The 23,147-nt window shown below is 34.2% G+C and overlaps 4 protein-coding genes across 5 annotated transcripts in view; 3 read left to right on the top strand and 1 right to left on the bottom strand.

Annotated features, from left to right (window-relative positions):
- Positions 1-668: 668 nt before the first annotated feature.
- LOC100187015 (RING finger protein 10) lies at positions 669-7,930 on the bottom strand. 2 transcript variants are annotated; one of them, XM_002129653.5, is made up of 13 exons: positions 7,425-7,930; positions 6,863-7,035; positions 6,349-6,539; positions 6,039-6,129; positions 5,670-5,854; positions 5,024-5,189; positions 4,376-4,483; positions 4,059-4,137; positions 3,740-3,858; positions 3,210-3,344; positions 2,542-2,761; positions 2,135-2,382; positions 669-1,690 (listed from the first exon to the last, which is right to left on the bottom strand). In XM_002129653.5, exons 1-13 carry the CDS (start codon positions 7,513-7,515, stop codon positions 1,409-1,411), a joined length of 2,088 nt encoding a protein of 695 aa, XP_002129689.1. In that variant the 5' UTR covers positions 7,516-7,930; the 3' UTR covers positions 669-1,408. The 2 variants fall into 2 exon arrangements, with proteins under 2 accessions (XP_002129689.1, XP_018668056.1); XM_018812511.2 differs by having other exon boundaries at positions 3,740-3,852; positions 7,425-7,843.
- A 2,595-nt stretch (positions 7,931-10,525) lies between these two features.
- Positions 10,526-12,702, top strand: LOC100179119. The gene is made up of 4 exons (XM_002129395.5): positions 10,526-10,733; positions 11,044-11,196; positions 11,598-11,699; positions 12,213-12,702. Exons 1-4 carry the CDS (start codon positions 10,685-10,687, stop codon positions 12,320-12,322), a joined length of 414 nt encoding a protein of 137 aa, XP_002129431.1. The 5' UTR covers positions 10,526-10,684; the 3' UTR covers positions 12,323-12,702.
- A 2,184-nt stretch (positions 12,703-14,886) lies between these two features.
- LOC100186241 (mannan-binding lectin serine protease 1-like) lies at positions 14,887-20,127 on the top strand. Its single transcript, XM_002129461.4, has 9 exons — positions 14,887-15,112; positions 15,379-15,610; positions 15,900-15,967; positions 16,466-16,605; positions 16,799-16,957; positions 17,384-17,487; positions 17,925-18,017; positions 18,736-18,892; positions 19,434-20,127. The coding sequence occupies exons 1-9, from the start codon at positions 15,105-15,107 to the stop codon at positions 19,640-19,642; spliced, it is 1,170 nt and encodes a 389-aa protein (XP_002129497.1). The 5' UTR covers positions 14,887-15,104; the 3' UTR covers positions 19,643-20,127.
- A 2,122-nt stretch (positions 20,128-22,249) lies between these two features.
- LOC100181453 (UDP-glucuronic acid decarboxylase 1-like) overlaps positions 22,250-23,147 on the top strand; it is a 4,527-nt gene continuing 3,629 nt past the window's right edge. The window contains exon 1 of the mRNA XM_009860706.3: positions 22,250-22,462. Within this exon, the coding sequence (XP_009859008.1) occupies positions 22,317-22,462 (146 nt within the window). The 5' untranslated portion in view covers positions 22,250-22,316. The remainder of the gene's footprint in view (positions 22,463-23,147) is intronic.

Raw genomic sequence — 23,147 nt, forward strand, 5'->3', positions numbered from 1 at the left:
CAAAAAAAATAATCACTCACAAAGTAACATACATAGTAACTCGTAAGCTGGCACGAGGTCTTAAACCCGTGTGATAACGACTGTCGTTTTCCAGCCACGCGAGGATAAAGTAAGATACGTAGTAGTAGTAAACTTATTTATCCTCGCTTGAGGGAGCAGCGACAGTCATTATAACATGGGTGTTTTGTTTCACACAACTCGTGCCAGCTTACGAAATACCATGTTGGTTTATGTAACTTTGTGGGTTGTTTTTGTTTTTTTCTTCATTTTTTGTTATAATACATTACCAAGTTAAACCTGATGAATAGATCTATGTTTGCTTAAACACCTATTTTCCAAACCAGAGAAAAATTAGACAATAATAAGTGTAATAAAACCAATTATAGCCACCTAATATTGTTCTGCAAATTCTATTATTAAAAATTCTTGATAATGTCTAAAACATTGTTTCAGTTTTAAATATATACAGTACTGTGGGTACTGTTGACACGTAAGTTTTATATTTCGTATCTATGTGTCCCATTTTACCCCATCCTATTTAGCTACGTGGTAATAAAAAAAGAATTGGCGAGCACGAGTGTAGACCGTAGCTCTGCAACGTCTGACGATTCCCCCCACGCAATAACATTAATTTGAAATTCTTTCTAAACACCATTTAAGAAGCAATGTACATATTTCGGGCATTTTTATTTTTTACACGCCAAAATATTTACAAATAAGACAACAAATTACGCATTTATATGCTCCATTACCAAAACATACACCGTGCATGCAATGTGGCATATTAGGAATTTAAATCTTTGCAATTTTAGAAACCGTTTACCAACACCAAAATGCTTACAACACAATACATTTTTTAAAAAATCAGAATTAAGCCACTCAAATAAGGAAAATTTAAAATTTGAACAAGCATTTCGCAGAAAATTTTGCAAAGGCTGTTATATTATGTACATACACATTGTAAAAAATGACGTTTTTGTTGTTTATTTTACACAAATGTGAGCATTTTTGAATTACAGCATAAATTATAAACAAGTAAATATTGCCAGTAAAGCAGATGGCAAATTCAATTCAATTTTGACCATTTTTTTTTTACAGAGTAAACTTGCACACTTAATTACTAAATTATTCAGTGTAAAATTTAATCTGAACTTTTTAATTTAAATTCTGTTTTACTGAAACTTTTCTGACTAGCTGTACTAAATAGAAGTTTTTTTAATTTAAAACTTTTTCTCCAAAGTTTATTTTATTATTTTTTCAACTTTATTAATTTAACTTCCCTTTACCGACAGGACTTTTTGAATTAAAGAAAAACATTTTTAGGTTTATTTTTAAAAATATTTTTATTTGTTTTTTAAGTTTATCAATTCAAATTCTTTTTTCTTTTATAATTTCTTAAACATTTTATTTACTGAAACTGCTGACTTGCTGTGCTAAACAGAAGAACTTTCTTTCCTTTGCTTTTTTTCTTCTTCTTTTTGCTTCCTTGCTCCGAAGATCCCGCATCCAGATTATCCAGAGCGGAGCAGAGAGCATCCCCGAAAGATGACTGGTAGGATGGAGGAGGGATGTAGTTGGGATCAGCATCAACCTCCATAAGAGGAGCTGATGATGATGATGTGGCCACTGGAGGGCAGGAGTAAGATGCGAGTCTTGGCCATGTTGGTTGATCGTTTGAGTGTCTCAACATCTAGTAAAAAAAAATAAACAAATAACATTTTCTTTTAAATAATTTTTAATTAAAAAAATGTTGTATAGTTAAAATAAATAGAAAAAAACTAAAATATGTTTTTTTGGTAAATAGAAAAATCAAATTCCCCCCAATAATTGGGAACATTTTTAAGCAGGAAAATATCTAAATTTACATAAACCAAAGCATTGAAGAACACATAGTATTCTGTCCAACTCTAAAATTAAAGTTTACATTTACAGAAACATCAAAAGACAAATATATTGCAAAATTGAGGTGAAACTTATAACCAATTGAATAACGAGCCAACTACTAAATTCCAGGTCCCATTACTTGCCTCACTGTATGACCTCACCATATAGAATAGAATATATCTTAAAACCAATGACCATCTAATAATTTGACAAATATGACTAACAGATAATTTTCCTATTTTGAACTTACCTGAGCAAAAGATGGTCCAGCGGTTACATTCTCTTCACTTCCAACAGTTGATATTGGACTGGGAGTATCCCGGACCTCACAACACTCGTTAGATGATGCAGATGCGATGTAAGATGACAGGGAGCTATCAGGTGATCCGGGTGATGCAAGAAGAACAGAGAAAGATCCTCCAGAAGCAGGAGCAGGGTTGGAGACATGGACGTGCGGAAATTGCTTCTGACTTTCTAAACTGATGCGAGCAGCTGGGTCTAAAGAAAGTTGAAAAATTAGTGATTCTACTATAAGGTCATTGTTGAGGACCTGGGATTTAGGCACGTTTGGCCCACTATCCAAACAAGCAAACTTTAACAAGTAGACTTTGTACATATATATATAAATATATATAATAAATTTTTGACATATCGTACATTTTCCTTGTTTCCGCATCTCTTCATTATGCGTCTTCCTTAAAATCCTTTTCTCGTCCCGAGCCTTTTTCTTCCTCTGTGCTGCTTTTCGCTCCAAACCCTCACGGAAAAAAGCCAGTGTTGCCGTGGAGACTAACGGAGGCCGAAGGTCAAGTTCGGCGATGTGGAACTCAAGTGAAAGGGGAAGATGGGACAGGTGACGATGTCGCTTTCTTGTTGACTGTGATGAATAAATTACTTTATTTAGTCTTCGATTACGGTAACAAAGATCAAAAAATTACAATAATTTTAGAATTTTAGTTTTAGAAATTTAACCATCAAGATATGATTGGTAATGTAGTGTGGTCGTTGTAACACGGGTGCACTGTTTCCCACACGACACACCTCTACCAGCTTATGAGTTACCGGCATGTATGTAACTATGCGAGTGATTATTTTTTCTGTATGACTGGGAATTTAGACAACCCATAAGTTACCACTATTATCATGAAGTGTCAAGGACACATACGGCCACAAAGTAATAGCATTAACCCTAAAAAGGGTTTAAAGTTTTGTACTAACTATATATATATGACAACCAATGATACATAATAACATATATATATACAGCTGTTTTTACATAAACCAAATAACCTATTCACAGTATAAACAACATAAACCAATTAAACCTCATTCATTGTAAATCTTTCCAGTTCCAATATCTTGGCTGTAATTTCAGTCGGACAGTTTTCAAAACTACCATACTGGTGGCTGATACATTTTGCATTGATGGGGTGTAGATAAATGTGTTGACCATCATTCGACTAAAAAACAATTTAATTTTCTAACAGTTTTTTATATAGTTTTGAAGTAAAAATCCATCTTTTTCCGTACATTTTGAGATTAATTCAATCATTTTTTGCAGGTTTTTATGTAAAATATTTATTTAGTTTAACATATTTATTTCGTAAGTAACAAAAAAATAAAAAAAAAGACTTAAAAGAGTAAACAAGAGTAATATATGGGCTGAATTTTATTTAGTGTATAAGGTACATAAAAATGTTTTGTCTAAGGACACATATGCTGACAACAGTAGCAGCAACGAGCCTTGAACCCATAACCTATGGGTTAGACATTGTTAGAGGCATGCACGCTAACCATTGTACTATGACTTCATACTACAAAAAAAAACAAAAATAAGATTTAATGCATACCCCACCTGGTAAAAGTAATAATTCTGCGCTTGTTGTTTCGCTTCAGTTTCAATATCAACATTTGATTCGTTGTTTTGGTTTAGGCTGTTGACTTCATTTGTTGTTGTTGATTGGTCATCTGTTTCTTCATATTATGGAAACAATTAAATAACCCCAATTTTGAAAATAAATATTTTTAGATATTAGAACAGAAAAGTAGGATAGTATTAATCTGTGTCAATGTACGTATGCTGGTAATTCAGTTTTAAAAGTTTAAAATATACCCAAAAAATACATACCAGAAATAATTTGTACTATACAGTATTATACATACATTGTACATACCAGAAATAGTTTGCTCTAAAAGCTTCAGCCTTTCCCTGCATAAATCCAATGCAAGTTGGATGAAACTTTTCTCTGTTTCCTGCATAACAAAAAAGGTTTTACTGAAAAAGTGTACAGTGTATATATATTTATTTAATTATTTATTAATATTTATATAAATTTTAATGATTACTAAATTAGTAATTTTTTAAAAATGACATTCATTATTTTTTAGCGTCGGTGTTATCTGCTTTTAGTGTGGCTGTATACACATAAATAAAGACATAGGTGTTTTTATTATTGAAAAAATAAAGACATAGATGATTAATAATACTTACATCTGTTTCTGTAGCAAGTTTAAACTGTAGTTGTTCAATCTCAATCCTCACAATATTATCAGCAATATCATTAGCCGTGCCTACCAGGAACTTGTGGTTACGCTGTTCCTGTTTATACAAACTGCATGTTATGATGTGTAAGCTATCACTGCAGTATTGACAACTGCATGAAATAATAAAACAATGCTTTAATGTGGACACAGGTGCCAAAATGAGTATGCACTGTGCAGAGCATAGGCGCCAATCCTGGGGTGGCAGGATACCCTAAAAACTTTAAATTTACCTAAAAACTACCCTAAAATTTACAGTAAAACCTGCCCTAACATTTCCACACTGCATTAATGAGTAAACATTTGAACCAATAGGTAAACTTGCTGACTGCATGCAATATTAAGGGCAAGATGGCCTTTTTTGCCATTGAATAAACAAGTGTCATTTATTAACTTATTTATTCAATATGTCTTGCAAGTTGTTGCAACTTGCAACTCTTAAGTTACCTATTGTTTGTGAAAATGTCTTACATATTTTGACTGTAATCAATTATAATAAAATAAAATCGATATATACTGTATTGTATTGTATATTATAGGTAAAAATAAAACCAAATAAAATTCGTGTAAAAATATCAGCTTAAATTTATCCACTTACCTGTATTGTGTTGATGGCACAATTTGTAAATTTATAATCCATTGGTTTTGAGTTGGTAACATCCTGACTAACAGGGATAGACACAGCAGAACCACGTGAGCGTTTCATCAGTTTCATTGTAATCACACTCTGGCTTTTGTGAGCAGCGTCCTTGTACACGGAAACGCTGATGGAACGGACAAGAGAGTTATTATAACATTATAGTAAGGCGGGGTAATATGGGATATTTTTCATTCTATTTTTTATTCTTTTGGTAGAAAACAAAAAACTGTATAACATTATAGTAAGGTGGGCTAAGATGGGACATGTTTTTATTCTCTTTTTTGTCCTATTAGGTAGTAAACAAAGAATATTTACAGAACTATTTAACCTTGTTCTTATGACTCCAAAAGAGTGTTGTTAATTGTTCAAAACATGATTAGAAATATGGGATTTAGGTGCTAAGATTTTGGAAATTGTTTTTACTCTTTATATTTACGTAACTCATATTTTTGTTGCTCAACTTATATGTCAAAACTTATATGTCAAATATATTATGAAGTAAAAAAAATCTTGTCTGCAAGCCCTAAAAACACTTCAATTATAAAGAAACATATTTATTGTTCAAAACTTTAGACACGAACAAAAGTAAAAACATAAAACTTACCTTTTCAAATCATCTTTTTTGACAGACACATGACAGATTGGGCAAATCCTTGACATTTTGTTGTCTAGTGCTAAATAATGGAGGATGCACGGCCAGCAGTATATATGCCCACATTTAGTTACACAAGACACTTCTGGTTCATACAAGCATATTGGGCATGATGGGGTCTCTGAGCTCCACATATTCTGTAACATGTTGAACCATGTACATTATAAATTGTTTCGTTTTTAATATTAAAATTTTTCTGTTGCATTTTATTAGAATTTTTTTGGGTATTTCATTGGAAAAGAAAATATTTATAATATAGCAGAACTTTTTTATATTGGATTGCAAAATTACTTAGTATTTTATGTGAAAAAGTAAGCTTACCACTTTTTCTATGAGTTCCCATGACATAGGTAGGTCACTATCACCCAGATAAAAGCTGTAATCTTCACCTTCCTTTACAATAAACTGGCAGCTGGAGAATTAGTTTATTATAATGTATATAAATATTAACAACTGCAAAATCTCTTTGTAACACATTTGTATTTATGGTTTTGAATTTTTATTGATTTTAACAGTTTAAAATCCCTACTTTTTTACCAGAAGATTTAAGATTTTGATTAAAACATGATTTTTTGCCACATACATATAAAAAAGAAAATTTTTCCATCTAGTACTGACACACAACACATACTTGGCTTGTAGGTATTGTTCCTTGTTAAATGTTTCCTTATGCATCTGATGAGAGCGATAGTTTCTTCCACTTCCTCTCTCATCTTCCATGCTCTCATATGAGAAGTTTAGAAGATGGTTCAAATTCACTTTCTTCCCTTGTTTAATTTCCGTTGAAACAGGATTAAACTCATCTTGACGATTTTTTATCATCTGCAATTTTTGTTTGTATTTGTTGTAATTTGTAATTATATGCTTAATCTGCATAATACTGTGTAAGTTTGTAATTATTTTTGTAGAGTGATATATTATAGACAAGACTACTAATATGAATTCATCTAATTAATATGCATATAAACATGCAGCACCTTAGAGAATTAAACCAAAATAACAGTCTTGACCAGTGGCACATTAAAAAAGGGGGATTCAAACCTGAATTTTGTTTTAGTATATCTATATTATATTATCATTTTGTTAAAAAAATTACAGACTCAACAAATGCTACCCCGCTACCACATCTAAACCCCATTATTCACCTGATTTCTTCTCCCACCCCAATTTCCGGCACCACCCCTTGAATCTCGGGGTTTATATGAACGATTTCCATTATTATTAAACTTGGTGTTTGGCCGTGAACTAGCAGCGAAGTTTCCGCTTTCTTGACGTTGCTTGTTGTATGATTTACCAGAATAATTGGCTCGACTACGATCTGAATATGAATGAAGAGTTTTTATGGATGATCCACTTAACAGGCACTCAGTTTTTGAAAAAGCAGGATAGGCAGAAATAGGTATATGCATATTTTTATAATTAAAAACCTCAATTTCAAATTACTTTTTACGCTATGAGTTTGCTTGAACCGTTTTTTTGCAGACTTATATTATAAAATATTTGTTTAACAAGGTTTAAGAACAGAATAGGTAAACTGTACAATAAGTTACAATAAACACATAAAATGACAAATTGGATATAAAACTTCTAAAAAAATTGATTAAACTCAAGAAAATAAATATGCTAATACTTAATACTATGATATTCATATTAGACTTAGCTGAAAATTTAATCCGACAGTTTGTTACACATTCACATACGACATACCTTCTTTTTTTATGCAAACTGTCTCAGAACTGGGACATTTGGAGGGAGGGACGGAGCTGTTTCTGGTTGACATTGTTGGAGACACAGACATAAAAGTTTGACGAGTATTTGGCCTCTCGGACCCGGTGGTTTATTTGAACAACAGATAGATTCATCTTGGTAAAGAAAATTAGAAAGCCATACTTGTACACAAAAGAATAAAAAAAATAATTTTTCTTGATGTGTTTTCAAATTTTTGGGAAAGGTTTTCAACTTGCTGAAGAGATTGAAAACGAAGGATTTTTTCCTTCGAGGTTTTTTACACTCCTTGGAATAGGAGGGCCAAAGGCAATTGTTGTAAGCACTATTCTGTGATGGAGAAACCAAGGTTCCACCACCTATACAAAAAACAAATATGTTAAATGAAGTTAAAAATATTTAAACATATTTACATATATATATGTCAAGTGGTACGTTGCTGTATCTATACACGTGGGCATTCGCGTAACGCATACGAAATCACATGCAAAGTTTAATGTGTAAATAAATTACATGTTCAATATATTATAGAGTGAAAACTTTTTGAATAAACATAATAATCGATTTTAAAACCACAAAACTAATCGACAGTTTTTACTAATTTTAGAATTCTAAATCTTTACGATTCTGGTTAATCAGGTTTTGGTCGCTTGGTGACGCTGGTACTCGCATTTCGTCACATAAGAAGGGGTGCAGCATAATATTTACTGAGAGTCACATATACTGCACTAAGAAACTATCTCTTAAAGAGAATGAATGAAGAAAAAAAGAAAATAATTTTAAATATTTCTAAAGTGATGAATTAATGATAATGAGTCTGTAAAAAGAGAATGTAAAAAAATGTAAATAAATAATTTAATGTGGTCTATAAATTAATTAAGAACTAATCTAAATAACTAAAACCTAACATGAGACAAACAGCATGCAAGTGCAATTATACAGTAGGTTTTATGTTTGCAGCTGTTTTAGCACTAGCATGCGACAGTAGTTCAGAATGCATCATTATCCAAATTGTACGTCAGGTTAGCTTATTTACAACTCTCCATAAGCCTACAATAAGTTAAAAGTACGTACCGAATTAGCTATGGTTAGTGATAGATAATTGTAATTTGTATGTAATATTGTAAGCTACAGCGTCACTCTGAATTCTCTTTAAGCGAACCGTTGCGGATGCTGCCGCGCGTTTTACATCCCACGTTAATTGCAATTTACATTCCTATGGGTTTTCTCGTGTTTCGTCTGGCCATGCGTTCGTCATTTAAGTTTATTTCAGTGTTAGCAGTATAGCGGTAAGGTTACTATACTTTGGTTGTTATTAGTTGTTAGTCGTTTTAAGTTATAACCCACAAAGTAACATACATGGTAACTCGTAAGCTGGCACGAGGTGTTAAACCCGTGTGATAACGACTGTCGTTTTCCGGCCACGCGGGGATAAAGTAAGTTACATTCATTCATTCATTACATTCGCATTCATAATCTAACCGTTTTTATTTTCTGCCTAAATAGAGTGTCAACTGTGTGGGTTCAGTATTTAAAAAACTGCTGCTTTAAAACAAGTATTCTGTTCGCGTGTTAAATGTTCGAGCTCCTGCGGTGCCATAATTTATGTTCGCATTACAGCTGCTTTCTAGAGTGCGTATACTGAAAAAAGTGTTTTTTTGGCTTGTTGTTGTGAATTGAGGTTTTGGCTTGACGTGACTGCCTGTCGATTAAAAATATAGTGCTTAATCCCAGTGTTAAATAAGAAGTTAAAAATGTCTTCACTAAATTGTGTCGCACGGAAAAAACGAAAAAACAAAAATAAACGTTGATTAATTTACTAAACGGTCTAGCTGCACTGAATAAATGAATGCAACTTTTTATCCTCGTGGCGCAGACATAACAGTTGTTGTATCGCCTGACAGCGTCGAAATTCAGGATGTCGAATAAATCAATTGTCACATGCTGCTGTGTGGCAAAAAAACACCATTCGCACATAATATCAAAAAATTCCTGATTGTGTTTGGATAACCAACAAAATGTTCTCTGTTTTCTATTAATGGGACGTAAACATAGTATAGAATAGAAAGGTGTCTCATCTCCCCCACCCTACTATAAAAAAGACCTCGTCCCCTATTTCTTAAAATGTTAATCGTAAAGAATGTAAAATTGTTACCACGTAGGGAAATTTCAATTTCATACCAGTTGCACACACGGGTTTTACATCGGAATCGCCCACGCATACAGTAGAGTAGGAGCATGTCTCTCTCTTTTAACTATGCCCTTTACTTAAACCATTTCCTTTACTGTAAACCTAAGGGCCCTTGTTTGCATGACTGGCTTTAAGAAATATGTAGTTGCCCTGTGGCGTCCTTTAGGACGCACCGCCCAGAAAGAAGCGCACCAGTTTGGTCACGGGTTTAGTCCGTCCAGTTTTAGGAGAGACAGTGGTTTGATGTTGTATTGTAAATGTTGGGACTAACTTTCAAAATAAAGTTGTTTGTTTAGCAGAAGACCTTAAGCCAGTGGTAAATGTATAATAATGTTAATTTTATTTGCCTCTTGGATTTCGGTAGCAATAATTTAGAAATATTTTATAAGAAACCAGGATATAGCGCCAAAACAACAGTTGTTAAAAGACACTTTCCTGGAAAACAGATTTATATTTAATTGGAAGAGAATAAGGTGGTCGCTACACCTAGCAGACAAACGAGTCATTTAGGTTTAAATATTAGCGAAACTTCTATTGGAAACAATAATGTGCGTAAATGTAAACAGCAAAAGTACAGGATACCACATTTGTAGTGCGGTGTGCCGAAAGCGTGTTTGTTATGCGACATCCTACAAATACAGAAACGAAGAACGGAAAGTTTCAGTGTGAGACCGTGGTGTTACACAGTGTTGCGTCAGTACCGTAGTGTTACACAACATCAGTAGCAGGAAATGCTGTTTTATTAGGCATTATTTTATTACGCTATTGTGTGGCTTATAAAACCCCATTATACTACGCTAGTAACTCCGGAAAGTTTCAGTGTGAGACTATAGTGTTACACAGTGTTGCGTCAGTACCGTGGTGTTACACAACATCATTAGCAGGAAATGCTGTTTTTTAGGCATTATTTTATTATGCTTTTGTGTGGCTTATAAAACCCCATTATATTACGCTAGTATCTCTGTTTTTACAGTGCTATAATTAAGTATTAGCAAAAAGTATAAGTTCCAAACAAGTCAAGTATATTCATCAATTACTACATTCGTTTAAGATGAACTCCCTACTGATTTTAACTGCCCTGTTGCTTTTTGTTACTGGAGGTATAAAGTATAAATTAAGAATTTATTTATATCGAATAGTAGTTTTTATAAATGTATTACTGTGAGGTAAGATGGCATACTAAGAACCTAAATTCATATTTCCCGATCGTGTTTTGAACAATTTAGAACGATATTTTAAAGTCACGAGGACAGTACGGTTGTATGTTTATGTGTATATTCTTTGTTCACTGCCAAATGGGACGAACAAAGAGATAAAATCACGTATCATCCTGCCCCACCCTGTTATTATTTAATTGAACATGAAGAAGTTCGTTGTTATACACTTTATTAATAGTACCATAATTCACAGGAAATGCCATTCAGTGCTACAACTGCACATATCATGATTTCCAACCTTCCACCAGTTCGTGTGCTCCAAATCAAGTATCTGCTAACCACCTGATAACTTGCCCACCGGACAAGCCAGTGTGCTCTGCTGTATCGGCCCGAGGAACTGTTTTAGGTACATAGCATTATTAGCTTACATTATCTCGAGTTTGACAGTTAGGGTTTTTAATTGAGGCTCTTTCTAATGTACATTTATCTATAGCGTGTATTAACAACATATTTTTTGCTATTACACGTTTTAAGCGTTATAACAGCTACGGGTTTCTGACGCTCTTTTTAATGAACATTTATGATTCATTTATAGCGTGTTTTAACAACTATCGTTTTTTTTCTGTTGATTCCCTTCTCTTTTTTTAAATAATATGACTCCCGCTATTGTTTTCTAGGAGATAAATAAAAATTATGCAATGTTATATACATGGCATAAATTTCTAACAAGCCGTATAGGTGTTTATTATATTTTAAAAAATAGGATTCGTATTTTGTCCTATCATTTACCAACCACAATTTCTGTAGGTCGACAAATCTACACGGTCGTGAGAGGGTGTTCACCAAGGATTGCTGAAATATGTTTGGTCATTCTTGGATTAAACACATGTACATCTGAATGCTCAACAGGTATTTATGATATATAGTAGCGTGGGGAGATGGGTCACCTTTAGCACATAATTTCCTAATCAGTTTTAAACATTTAACAGCGGTCTATGTGAGTTGTAAGGATATACGGTTTTGTAGTAGTTTGAATGTTCTTTGTTCACTACAAAATGGGACGACAAAGTAGAATAAAAAGGTGTCTATGTTCTCCCACCCTAACTATATTACTTTCTAATGTAGACACAGATTATTTAAAAATACAAAAATAGTGTGAAAATATAGTCGAAAATATAGTAAGGCGAAGTAATATGGTCTATGTTTTTCATGTTTTCATTCTCTTTTCTTTTCCCGTTTGGTAGTAAACTGAAAATATTTACAGAGTTTTACAACCGTATCTCCGCTACTCTAAAAGAGCGTTGTTAAATGTTTAAAGTATGATCAGCAAATATTGGATTTAGGTCTATCCTATACAACATAGTTTAAAACAAAATTCATATTTTGCTATTTCTTCATTTCGTTATGCCGGACATATTACAGATGGTTGCAACACCGGAAGTGACGCTTTTGTTGTGAAGCCGCCTGTCACAGTTGTCATGGTAGCTGCATCCCTGCTTGCTTACCTATTTTCCAGCAAAATCACGAATTAAAAGTGATGAATTGGCGCAGTACTACTCAAAACTCCCATACCGTTTTGGTTTCGGTACGCATGTAATGCATGCTTGTACGTGTGCAATTAAAATAAATCTTTTCTGTGAAATTGGCAGAAATTATGTAGCATATAGTGTTAAAACATTTGAGTAGTACTGAATCATATTTACCGTATAAAGCTACGTATAAAAAGCTTATTGAACGGTTAACACATGGTGTGTATATAAACGTAATAAAATAACGGTTGCATCCTTTAAAAAAATGAAATATATAGTGTTACTTTGGATTTTTCAATTCTTCATGTAATCTTCTATAAAATGAAATCATTTTCTCACCAACTTTAATCTTAAAAATAAATAAACCCATTTCGTTCATTTTATTGCGAATGTTATTTGGCCAGACAGTGTACACAGTAAGTGAAGAGGCTTGTTTTGCGAAGGTCTAAGACTCTAAGGTTTTAAATCCAGGTCCCGTGGCTTTCCACGCCACAGGGCTTTACCTACATTCAAAAATAGAAAGGGAAATTTCTTTTGTTGTCACGTAAGTAGCTCGTGGAGTAAGATAAGCTGTCGCGACTTGTTGAATCTGCTGTTTTTGAAGAACAAAAAAAAACGTATTTTTTGTAGGTATAGCTTACCACACACTAAAACCATTTTTTTTAGTCTTTGTAATACCAACGTGAAAAAGATTTGTTTTGTTAATTTTTATTAAAACGTTTTACTTGGTATCTGATCGGACACTAGCAATTTTTAAATATTTAAAATATTAACGTTACTTAATAATATTAATATGTATATATATATATATTAGGGTGGGGAAAGATGGGACACCTTTTCGTTCTATTTTCTTGATCCATTTGGGCAATAAACAAAGAACATACAAAGAATTATAAAACCGTATATTCACGACTCCTGTGGACCATTGTTAATTGTTTAAAGCACGATCAGGATATTTAAATATTACGTGCTAAAGGTGTTCAGTCTTCTCCCTCAGTACAGCAATATAGTAAGCATGAGTAGCCTACACTAGGAGTGGGTTTGTTGTACACCGTGGGCTTTTGAAACAGGAAATGCTATTTTCCGCCTCCACAAGATAACATAGTTGTTGAAATGAGTCACAGGCGTATTTATTCTCACGTATAGCATATAACAACGACAGACAGTATCACGTCACGGTTATTTTCAACACAATTTAACAGTTTGGACAACCTTAATTACAATCTCGATGAAGCAAATTACCGATAATTGCTGCCTACCACAGGGACGGCAGTTGCACGGGTGGTTATTTATACTTTTGGCATCCATATACTTACAAAAAACATTCTCTACAAATTTACACACATATTTTTCTTTTTTTAATATATGCCTGACAGTTTCGACCCCATTAGTGACCACTAGGTTTAAGTAATTGCTGTTAAATGTATTGCCCAAGGACACATACGCCCACAATGGTAGCAGCGACGAGCCTTGAACCATTTAACCATTGGGTTAGAGCAAGGCTCGCAGAAAGAAAATCAGAACTGATTTTTTTTCATATATAAAAGCGCGATATGCTGAATAAGGATTATTTATGTATCGCTACATTATTTCATTATTTTTTGTATTTACCATGCGTGTTTCACGAAAGAGCGTATTTATATATAGGAGGGTGGGGGAATACGGGACACATTTTTTATGCTCCTTTCACGCCCCATTTGGTAATAATCAACGAATATTTAAAGAGTTATAAAACCGTCTCTTCACAACTGCAACATATTGTTGTTAATTGTTTAAGCACGATCAGAATATTTTGATATTAAATGTTGAAATTGTCCCATCTTTCCCACCCTATTACATGCGCTGTTCAAACTGCGTGTATTATATCACCTCTTCTGCTGATGCTAATCACTCTAATCAATATTTCGATCGTTAATGCTGGCCAGTACTCGCGTTATCTTAAAGGGGTATTTGTAATTCACTTAACAAAGTTTCCCCAGCTTATTAAACCTAATATAGGTCGAAGGACTCATAACAGGATTTTAAGAAATCCCTTTTATATTTTTAGACCTCGAGGTCATAAATATTTTATTACTTTTCCTGTTCCTACTTACGTTTTTATCTGTACAGTCGTACACGGGTGTTCTGTTTCACCTTGCGCCCGAGTTACCACGGATATAACTTGGTAGGTAATTTTACTTCAGGTAGGTTTTTCATTTTTTCAATGTATGTCTGACAATTTAAACAACCCAATGCAAAAGACACTTTAGTGACCACCGGGCAAACTTGAACACAGTACCTCTACGTTAGGGGCAGGCGCGCTAACCACTTTGCCAAAATATCGACGACCCGTTCTGTTCTATTTAGAAACTAAACGTATATTACTGTAGGGTAAAATGGGATATCGTTTGCGCCTAAATCCCAGGTTTCCTGATTATTATAAAATCCTGTAAACAATCTTTGTTACCACTAAATGGGACAATAAAGGAAATGAAATCACGACCCATCTTATCCCACCCTACCATATGTAAGTATATATATATAGCCTACCCATTTGTCTATATGTATGTTATATTAATGAATCAAATCAACAGCCCGCATTCAGTTCAATAATATTTGTATACGTATGGGGCAAAAGTAGACCGTGTCTCATCTCTTATCAGCTAATTTCCTGAGTCGACAAAATTTGGTTGATTATTAAGCACTGTTCAAACTATAGCGGACTGTACAACTAACCCGTGTTATAAGTAATCTCAGTCTAAAAGCTCAAGGAATCACGAGCTTGAAAATTACTGTTTTTCTTAGGATGAAAAGGTATATAACAATAATTTTGTAAACGTATAGTTTTATACTAGGTTGGGGTAAAATAGGACATGTTTTAATTTTTTTTTGTTCCATTTGATAGTAAACAAAGAATGCTTACAAAATTATCTAAACGTAGCCTCTCGAACCTAAATAGTAACGATGTTAATTGTTTAACAAATGATCAGGAAATATGGGATATAGGTGCAGTGTCCCATATTACCCCACAGCTACTAGGCTTTAAAAGCAGTTTATAAAAATAGCTATGTTTTATATAGGTTATATCTATTGCTGTTTCTGTTCGCTGTTGGAGAAGCAAGACGCGTTGTAAAAACCGGTAACTTTGGGTTTTTGACTTCGACTGGTTACCCGCAGCCTTATGGGAACAATCTGAACGATACGTGGACCATTACAGTGAATAGAGGGTACAGGGTGGTCCTATATTTCACTGCTTTTGATCTAGAAGATTCGTTCGCGAATGGAGAAGTTTGTGGATTAGATTATCTGCAAGTAAGGAAAAGAATGTGTTACGTGATGAATGAATGAACTGAATAAATGTAACTTGCTTTATCATGACGTGGGAAAAATACAGTCGTTATAACACGGTTGTTCATACACCTTGTACGCCCGCTGATGAGTTACCACGTATATAACTTTATGGGTGATTGTTGTAATTCTTTATGCAACGGAAGATATATACAAGACATGTTTTAATTCAAAATTAGCGACAATACCGTCATATTACTTCGTTAGTGGACCAGCAAGTTAATGAATATTACCGATTCATCCTTAATTACAGATTATTGATGGCCCGCTTTCTTCAAATCAAACCCAAGGAAAATATTGCGGGAACCCTATAATGTTTTGGTATGTAATGATGAATGAATGAATGTAACTTGTTTTGTCCTTCCGTGGCGCGCAACGACAACCGTTATATAACGGAGGTGCTCTGTTTTATACACCTTGTGCCAGCTTACGAGTTACGCATATGTAACTTTGCGGGAGATTGTTGTTTCTGTATGACTGACAATTTTGACAATTAATATAATTGTCATAAGTTTACTGTGTGCACATATGAATCTAAATTACCCGAAGGATCTAAGAATAAATATTGATGCTATGAATTGAATAAATAGATTAGAAGTCAATATTTTCATAAAAGTGCGCTCAATATTTGGATATATTATATACTTCAGCAAAAAGCAAAACATTTGACTTATATATATATATTTTTTTTTAAACGACAGAAAAGGCTGAAAATGATTTATGTAAAAGTTCGCCTTGATCATATTTAAAGACAAACTGAATCTGCCTTAACACAAATAAGTTTAATAATAACTGTTCATGCACCGCGTCTTTCCATAGGGAGGATGCGCCCGCTCTAGTTTCACAAAAATTCCGTTCATCGGCCCAAGTTTTAAGCTTACGAATGGTAAGTGATTTTTCCAATGACCTTCCGATGACGTCACCGCCAGTTGGATTTAAAGCGCATTATTACGCTGAAGGTAGGTTTGTATATAATTCAACATCTCTCTCCAAAACATTATCACCCAAAAAATTACATATGTGGCAACTAGTAAGCAGGCACAAGGTGTATGAAACAGAACACGCGTGTTTTAATGACTGTAACTTTCCAGCCACGCGAGGATAAAGCAAGTTACAATCATCCATATATTAATTCTAAACCTTATTTTAAAGATCGTAATGAATGCACTGAGTTGAGAGAAGCTTACGATAAATCAGATGAACCTGAAAGTGTTGGGAAATGCGATCATTATTGTAATAATTATCCTGGAGGTTTTTATTGCTCGTGTAAAGCGGGGTACAGGCTTCACGAGAATGGGTACACATGTACAGGTAAAATTTTGCCAACGTTTATAGTAGGGTGGGGGGAGACGAGACACCTTAAGCATATAATATCTAAATAACCTGATCATGGTTTTATCAATTTACAATTTGATCTATGGGGGTCGTGAGGATACGGTTTTATAGAGCTTCTATAGATTGTCGCGTCAAGATCGCAAGGTGAAAAGTTACTTTTCAAACGAGTTTTAAGCATAGACATATAGTAGGGTGGGAGAGGAAGGGGCATGTTTTCATTCTATTTCCTTGTCCTGTTTATTAGTAAACAAAGAAAAGGTAAAAAATAGGCAACCGTATTTTCGCGACTCTACAAGAATGTTGTTGATTGTTCACACAATCAGGAAAAAAAGAGAAAACACTCAGGAAAAAAAATATTGGTGCCAAGAGTAGCCTGTCTTATACCCTACTATAACATTACAGGTTTATGCCAGGACGTTACAATTCTTCAACACGAAGGAATTATCACTTCCCCCGGTTACCCATCCAATTATCCAAGATTAACCGACTGCAATTGGCATATCGAGGTAATTTCGAATCGCAAAATCACATGATTATTTTCCAATGTAAAATTGGTAGCTATTAAAATGTTTAATAATTTTAACTGAATTATACTTGCGTGGAGGAGTCGTTATAACACGGGTTTTCTGTTTCATACACCTCGTACTCGGTTACAAGTATCTATAAATACGCGTATTGAAACGTTAAAGTGTTTTTCTCAATAACTATGTGGTCACTAATGGATTGTCCAAAATGTCAACGATAAAAAAACACAATCACCCACAAAGTTACATGCATTGTAACTCGTAAGCAGGCATACAAGGTGTATGAAACAGAACACCCGTGTGTTATAACGACTATCGTTTATCCGCCATGTTCGATTTTTCGCCACGCAAAGATAAAGCAAGTTATTTGCAATAGTTTGCGATATATTGATATTCACAGCATTTAATTTTATTCACAGACTGATGCTGGAAAAACAATTCATTTCCAATTCAACAGGAATTTCCACGTTGAAGCGCACGATACTGGAGCTTGCGCTTACGATTGGCTAAAAGTGAGTTCTCAATATTTTATATAATAGGGTAGGAGAAGATGGGACACATTTTCACTCTCATTTCTCGTCCCATTTTGTAGTAAACAAAGAACATTTAAAGAATTATAAAACCGTATTGTCGCGACTCCAATAGACCGGTTTAATTGTTTCAAACACGATCAGTATATTTGGATAATATGTTCTGAAGATGTGTCCCATCTTACCCACAGTACGATAATACTACGAAAGTTTAATTGTGTACCAGCATGTCTAGACCTGTGTTTTAGTGTAGACACCATTTATTGCAAGCGTCTTATTTCTTTATTTAATTTAACAATACACGCAACGGTTCAACAATTGAATGCAATTATGGTCGATTAGTTTTTCTAAACTTTCCCACTTTCTAAAGCGACCGCGCTTTTGTTCTAACTTGTCGCGCTATCTTGTTAAACTGCTACCTTAAATTCCCCCGCAAGCGGCAATTTTCTATTTTACTGCAATTACGAAGTTACTTATCTATAACAAGCATTTACACTCAGCGGCAATATGAGTTACTTTTTCACAGATCCGAGAAAACTTTCTTTATTATATTATTTTAGCGTAAAGTTTTTTTTAGGAATTTGAGTACTTTTGTAACACTAATCCGACAAAAAATTTTTAATTTTCTTTACGGCAATTTTTTTGGTAAAGTATTTGATTGCGGTAATAATTTGAGCACTTGTTTTTTTTTGTACTACAGATTCGAGACAATTCTGGAGAAACGGGACCGTTCTGTGGCGATCAGGCGCCATCTAACGGCGCGGAAATTATTACCACAACAAATTGGTTTGAAATTCAATTCCACAGCGACGCAGAAGTAGAACAACCCGGTTTTAGTCTTTCTTATAGAACACATGGTAGTTTACATTCTTTGTAAAGCTTACGTAATAATACTGGTAGTATAACGCAGTGCAACACAATTACGATAACGAAAATTACGGTTTCAGCAAGCAGTTTTAAAGTTTATCTGTACCAGAGATTTTTTAAAACAGTTTATTCTGATTTTTTTTGTTTATTCTGAATTTTTTTTTTAAAACCGTTTATTCTGATTTTTTCCCCATTTTTTTTCTAAAAAAGAATGCAGCGAGTGTAAGCCCGGCCTATAAAGAAACACTTAATCACGATTTTAACTGGTCATCAGGAATGTGCATATGGCTTGGAATTCATTTTTTTGTTTTTTTTTAGTGCTATAACATTTACTTTATACACAAAAATCTAAATATTACATTTGTTACTTTAGATTTCATTTTTGTCCCTTTTGTTTTATAATATGTACTTTATACACAAAAATTTAATTTTTACATTTACTCTTTTAGATACCATTTTTTGCCCCTTTCGTTCTATAATATGCATTTTCCACACAAACAATTTAACTTTTACATTTATTATTAATAACAGACATTCGTTGCCTCGTCCCGCCTCCGCCAATGCATGGTTACATACTAAGCCCCTCCCTAGCCGACCCCATGGGTGAAAACTACGTCTCGTTTGGCGGTCTCATACGTTACGACTGTAACATGGGATTTCGGGTTATTGGCAGTGCAAAGTTGCTCTGCTTGAAAGATGGCTCCATGAGCGACGACGCACCAGTGTGCGAAGTGTTTTAATTGTATATATAGTAGGTTGGAGTAAGATGGTACACTTTAGCACACATATCCAAATATCCTGATCGCGTTTTAAACAATTAACAACGACCTAAGGGAGTCGTAAGGATAAGGTTTTATAATTCTATGAATGTCTTTTTTTGCCACCAAATGGGATGAGCTAATCGAAAACAGAGGTGTCCCTTCTTTCCCCCTTACTATATATAGTTCTGTGGGATGAGATACTGTTAGCACCTAAAACACATAATTCTTAAACGTGATTTTAACAATTAATAATGCTATTTTAGAGTGCAATCACAAGAGAAAATTAAAACATGTCCTATCTTACCCCACTCACTAAATATTTAGATGATTAAGAATAATCTAAATTTGTAAATCTGACATATACAAACACCTCCTGTTTACTAATTTTGTGTAAAATTATTTCCAAAATCGTGATTTATGTTAATTTAAAAAACTTCTTTGCAAATAAATCAGATTCTCAACAATTTTGTTCACATTATGTTTAAACTCAATGGGCCGATTCTATACGTTTTCGGATCTCTGGCGTGCCTCGTTGCGGAACGTCACACACATATAGAATAGAATAAAATAGAAAACTTGTGATTTGTTGATATAATATCACATTTGCAACGTGTTCTGTTTATATACTGTTTATACATTGCAGTCAAACGAAGCACCTATTATTGACAAAAGGTGTTATTTTAAAAACAAATACGACTGGTTAGAATTGGTTTAAACCAGAAGAAACCGGTTAAAGTCCACGTCTTACATTAGAGGACGTGTCAAAATAATATAGTGATATCGGGAAAGATGGGATACCTTTAGCACACAATTTCCCATATTTCCTGATAGTGTTATAAATCATTAACAGCCCTCTTGTAGTATTTATTACCTATTTCGTAAATTTTCGCTGATTACTAAGAAATATTCTTAATTGCCAAGAAAAAAATGAAATCATGTTTCATTTAATCCAACCTAATACATAGTAGGAGGGGGGGAGATGGTACACCTTTCAATCTATTTTCTCCTCCCACTTGCTTTTAGACAAACGTTCAACGATTTTTTTCAATAAATTGTACCCTAACGACTCCCATAGACTGTTGTTAATTGTTTAAATCACGATTCGGATATTTGGATATTATGTGCTAAAGGTGTCCCATCTTCCCCACCCCCATCACTATATATGTCGTCGTATCATAGTATATATTGAATGGTTATACACACTAACAAACCACGTGACCACTGTTTGCGCATGAATGCACAGTTACACTTGGCCAACAATTAAACTAGACAATGCACTATGAGAGTGCAAGGCGCAGTCCGTATATAAGTTTTTTTATATGCCTATATGTGGAAAAGAATCACGAAATTTGTTGTATGTTTCTATAATCTTCATTGTTTACAATGGGTTGAATATCTGCTGGGTCAGACCGCAATGAATAAGTTCTGAGGTTTTTACAAATTCTTATCTCTGGTGCTGCCTGTCAGTAAATCGACAAAAAGGTGGTAGAAGACTTTCGTTTAAGCAAAGGCCATTGTATATGTTATTCTATATGATGCATATTTTCAATCTGGTGTGTAATTTCTTTTCTCAAATGTAATTTCTTTACACAAACGATCTGTCAAATTCGCTAAACCAATAAAAATGTGTCACTGTATACTCTACAGAAATTTTCGTATACAGTAGTCTGGTAGAAGATGGGACAAATTTAGCGCATATTACCCAAATATCCTTATCGTGATTTTAACAATCAAAAACGTTCTATGGGGGTCGTGAAGATACGGCCTTACAATTCTTTCGATATTCTTTGGTTACTACCAAATGGGAAGAGAAAATAGAATATATAGGTGTCCCATTTTCCCCGTGTCCCTTCAGTTGTCTGGGAGAAGATGGGACACCTTTATCACATATTATCTAAATATCCGAATCGTGATTTAAACAATTAACATCGGTATAGGCGTCTTGAGAATACGGTTTTTAAATTCTGAATGTTTTTTGTTTACTACCAAATGAGACGAGAAAATAGAGCAAAAAGGTGTCCCATCTTTCCCCGCCCTACTCAATTTGCAGAAGTTATATTATGTAGCCTACAGTACATGGTAAAAAGTTACCGAAAAAAAGTTAAACGAATTTTCTTTTATAATTGGTACATGCGCTGTAAGGTTAAATTATCTCTAAGATTTTTTCGCGAAATTCGTCGCCGCGTGGTTACTGCCATGCCCCGGGGCCTTTAAGAAATAAGGAGCCGCAAGTTAAACCGGAATATCTAGTACAGATTGCGCTATAAAGACACGTTGCAACTTGTTGCTGTAGTTCGTGTAACTTTGCATAGCTCAGTATAGGTTTTGTGAAAGCCACGGCCCGGATATGCATGTAAGTTACATGCACTTGATAATAATTCACAAATCGCTGCGTGCACCGGTAAAGGAAGTTGCACGTGTACGAATTCGAAACAGATTTTTAGGTCGTCGCTCTAAAATTATTACATCGCATTGAAAAGTCGTGTACACAGGTTCGGTTATATAGAAACGAAATTTTAATAGACATCAGTTCATTTTATGCAAGCGTGCGTTTACATCTAAATATTCTATAAATAATAGTTGGTATTTATTTTCAGTAGAAAAGCATTGTTAATACATTTCTAGCGCCGTTTTCCGTAATTAAAATAGTAAAATGAATCCTGGTTTGAAAACCGCAACTCGAGATGACGAAAATGTAAAGAAAGTTCTGGTAACTGGTGGAGCGGGTTACTTGGGTTCTACTATGGTTCCCATGCTGCTGGATGAAGGATATGACGTCGTAGTGTATGATATATTCAAGTAAGTTTGTATATATAAATATATATATATGCTGTGATACATAGTATAGAGTTGGGAAAAGATGAGACACCTTTTTATTCTATTTACTCGTTCCATTTGGCAGCAAACAAAGAACATTCCCTGGCGCCGTGGCGTAGTGGTTAGCGCGCCTGCCTGTAACCCAGAGTTAATGGGTTCAAGGCTCGTCGCTGCTACCATTGTGGACGTATGTGTCCTTGGGCAAGACACTTCACGGCAATTGCTCCAACCCAGTGGTTACTAATGGCTTGTCTAAATTATCAGAAATACAGTAAAGAAAAAATCTAAAATAAAAATAATTACCCACAAAGTAACATACATGGTAATTCGTAAGCTGGCACGAGGTGTTAAACCCGTGTGATAACGACTGTCGTTTTCCGGCCACGCGAGGATAAAGTAAGTTACATTCATTCATTCATATTCATTTAAAACTAGCCCATGATTTCTTGTTAACATAAAATAATATAAATAAAATATAAGAATAAAGGTTCAAAATAAAACAAAGCCAACCTGTACATTCGGGTCGTAATATCCAAAATGTTCATGATCCAAGAGAATAAGGCATTCGTTCCTTTTCCCAATATCTTTTATTGAGGCTTCACCCTTGCTTGATCTGAAGAATTCAGAAAAACCAGCATCATAAACATCATGAGCTTTCGGAACTTTG

This window comes from Ciona intestinalis, chromosome 7 (genome assembly GCF_000224145.3).
Source record: "Ciona intestinalis chromosome 7, KH, whole genome shotgun sequence".
Classification (NCBI taxonomy): Eukaryota; Metazoa; Chordata; class Ascidiacea; order Phlebobranchia; family Cionidae; genus Ciona; species Ciona intestinalis.

Coding starts and splice junctions, on each gene's coding strand:
- LOC100187015 (XM_002129653.5), bottom strand. CDS start 7,515: ATGTCTGTGTCTCCAACAATGTCAACCAGAAACAGCTCCGTCCCTCCC. Junction 6,130..6,348: donor GAACAATACCTACAAGCCAA/GTATGTGTTGTG, acceptor CTAATTCTCCAG/CTGCCAGTTTATTGTAAAGG. Junction 2,383..2,541: donor GATGCGGAAACAAGGAAAAT/GTACGATATGTC, acceptor AACTTTCTTTAG/ACCCAGCTGCTCGCATCAGT.
- LOC100179119 (XM_002129395.5), top strand. CDS start 10,685: ATGAACTCCCTACTGATTTTAACTGCCCTGTTGCTTTTTGTTACTGGA. Junction 11,197..11,597: donor GGCCCGAGGAACTGTTTTAG/GTACATAGCATT, acceptor CAATTTCTGTAG/GTCGACAAATCTACACGGTC. Junction 11,700..12,212: donor TACATCTGAATGCTCAACAG/GTATTTATGATA, acceptor GACATATTACAG/ATGGTTGCAACACCGGAAGT.
- LOC100186241 (XM_002129461.4), top strand. Junction 16,606..16,798: donor AGCGCATTATTACGCTGAAG/GTAGGTTTGTAT, acceptor CTTATTTTAAAG/ATCGTAATGAATGCACTGAG. Junction 16,958..17,383: donor GAATGGGTACACATGTACAG/GTAAAATTTTGC, acceptor ATAACATTACAG/GTTTATGCCAGGACGTTACA.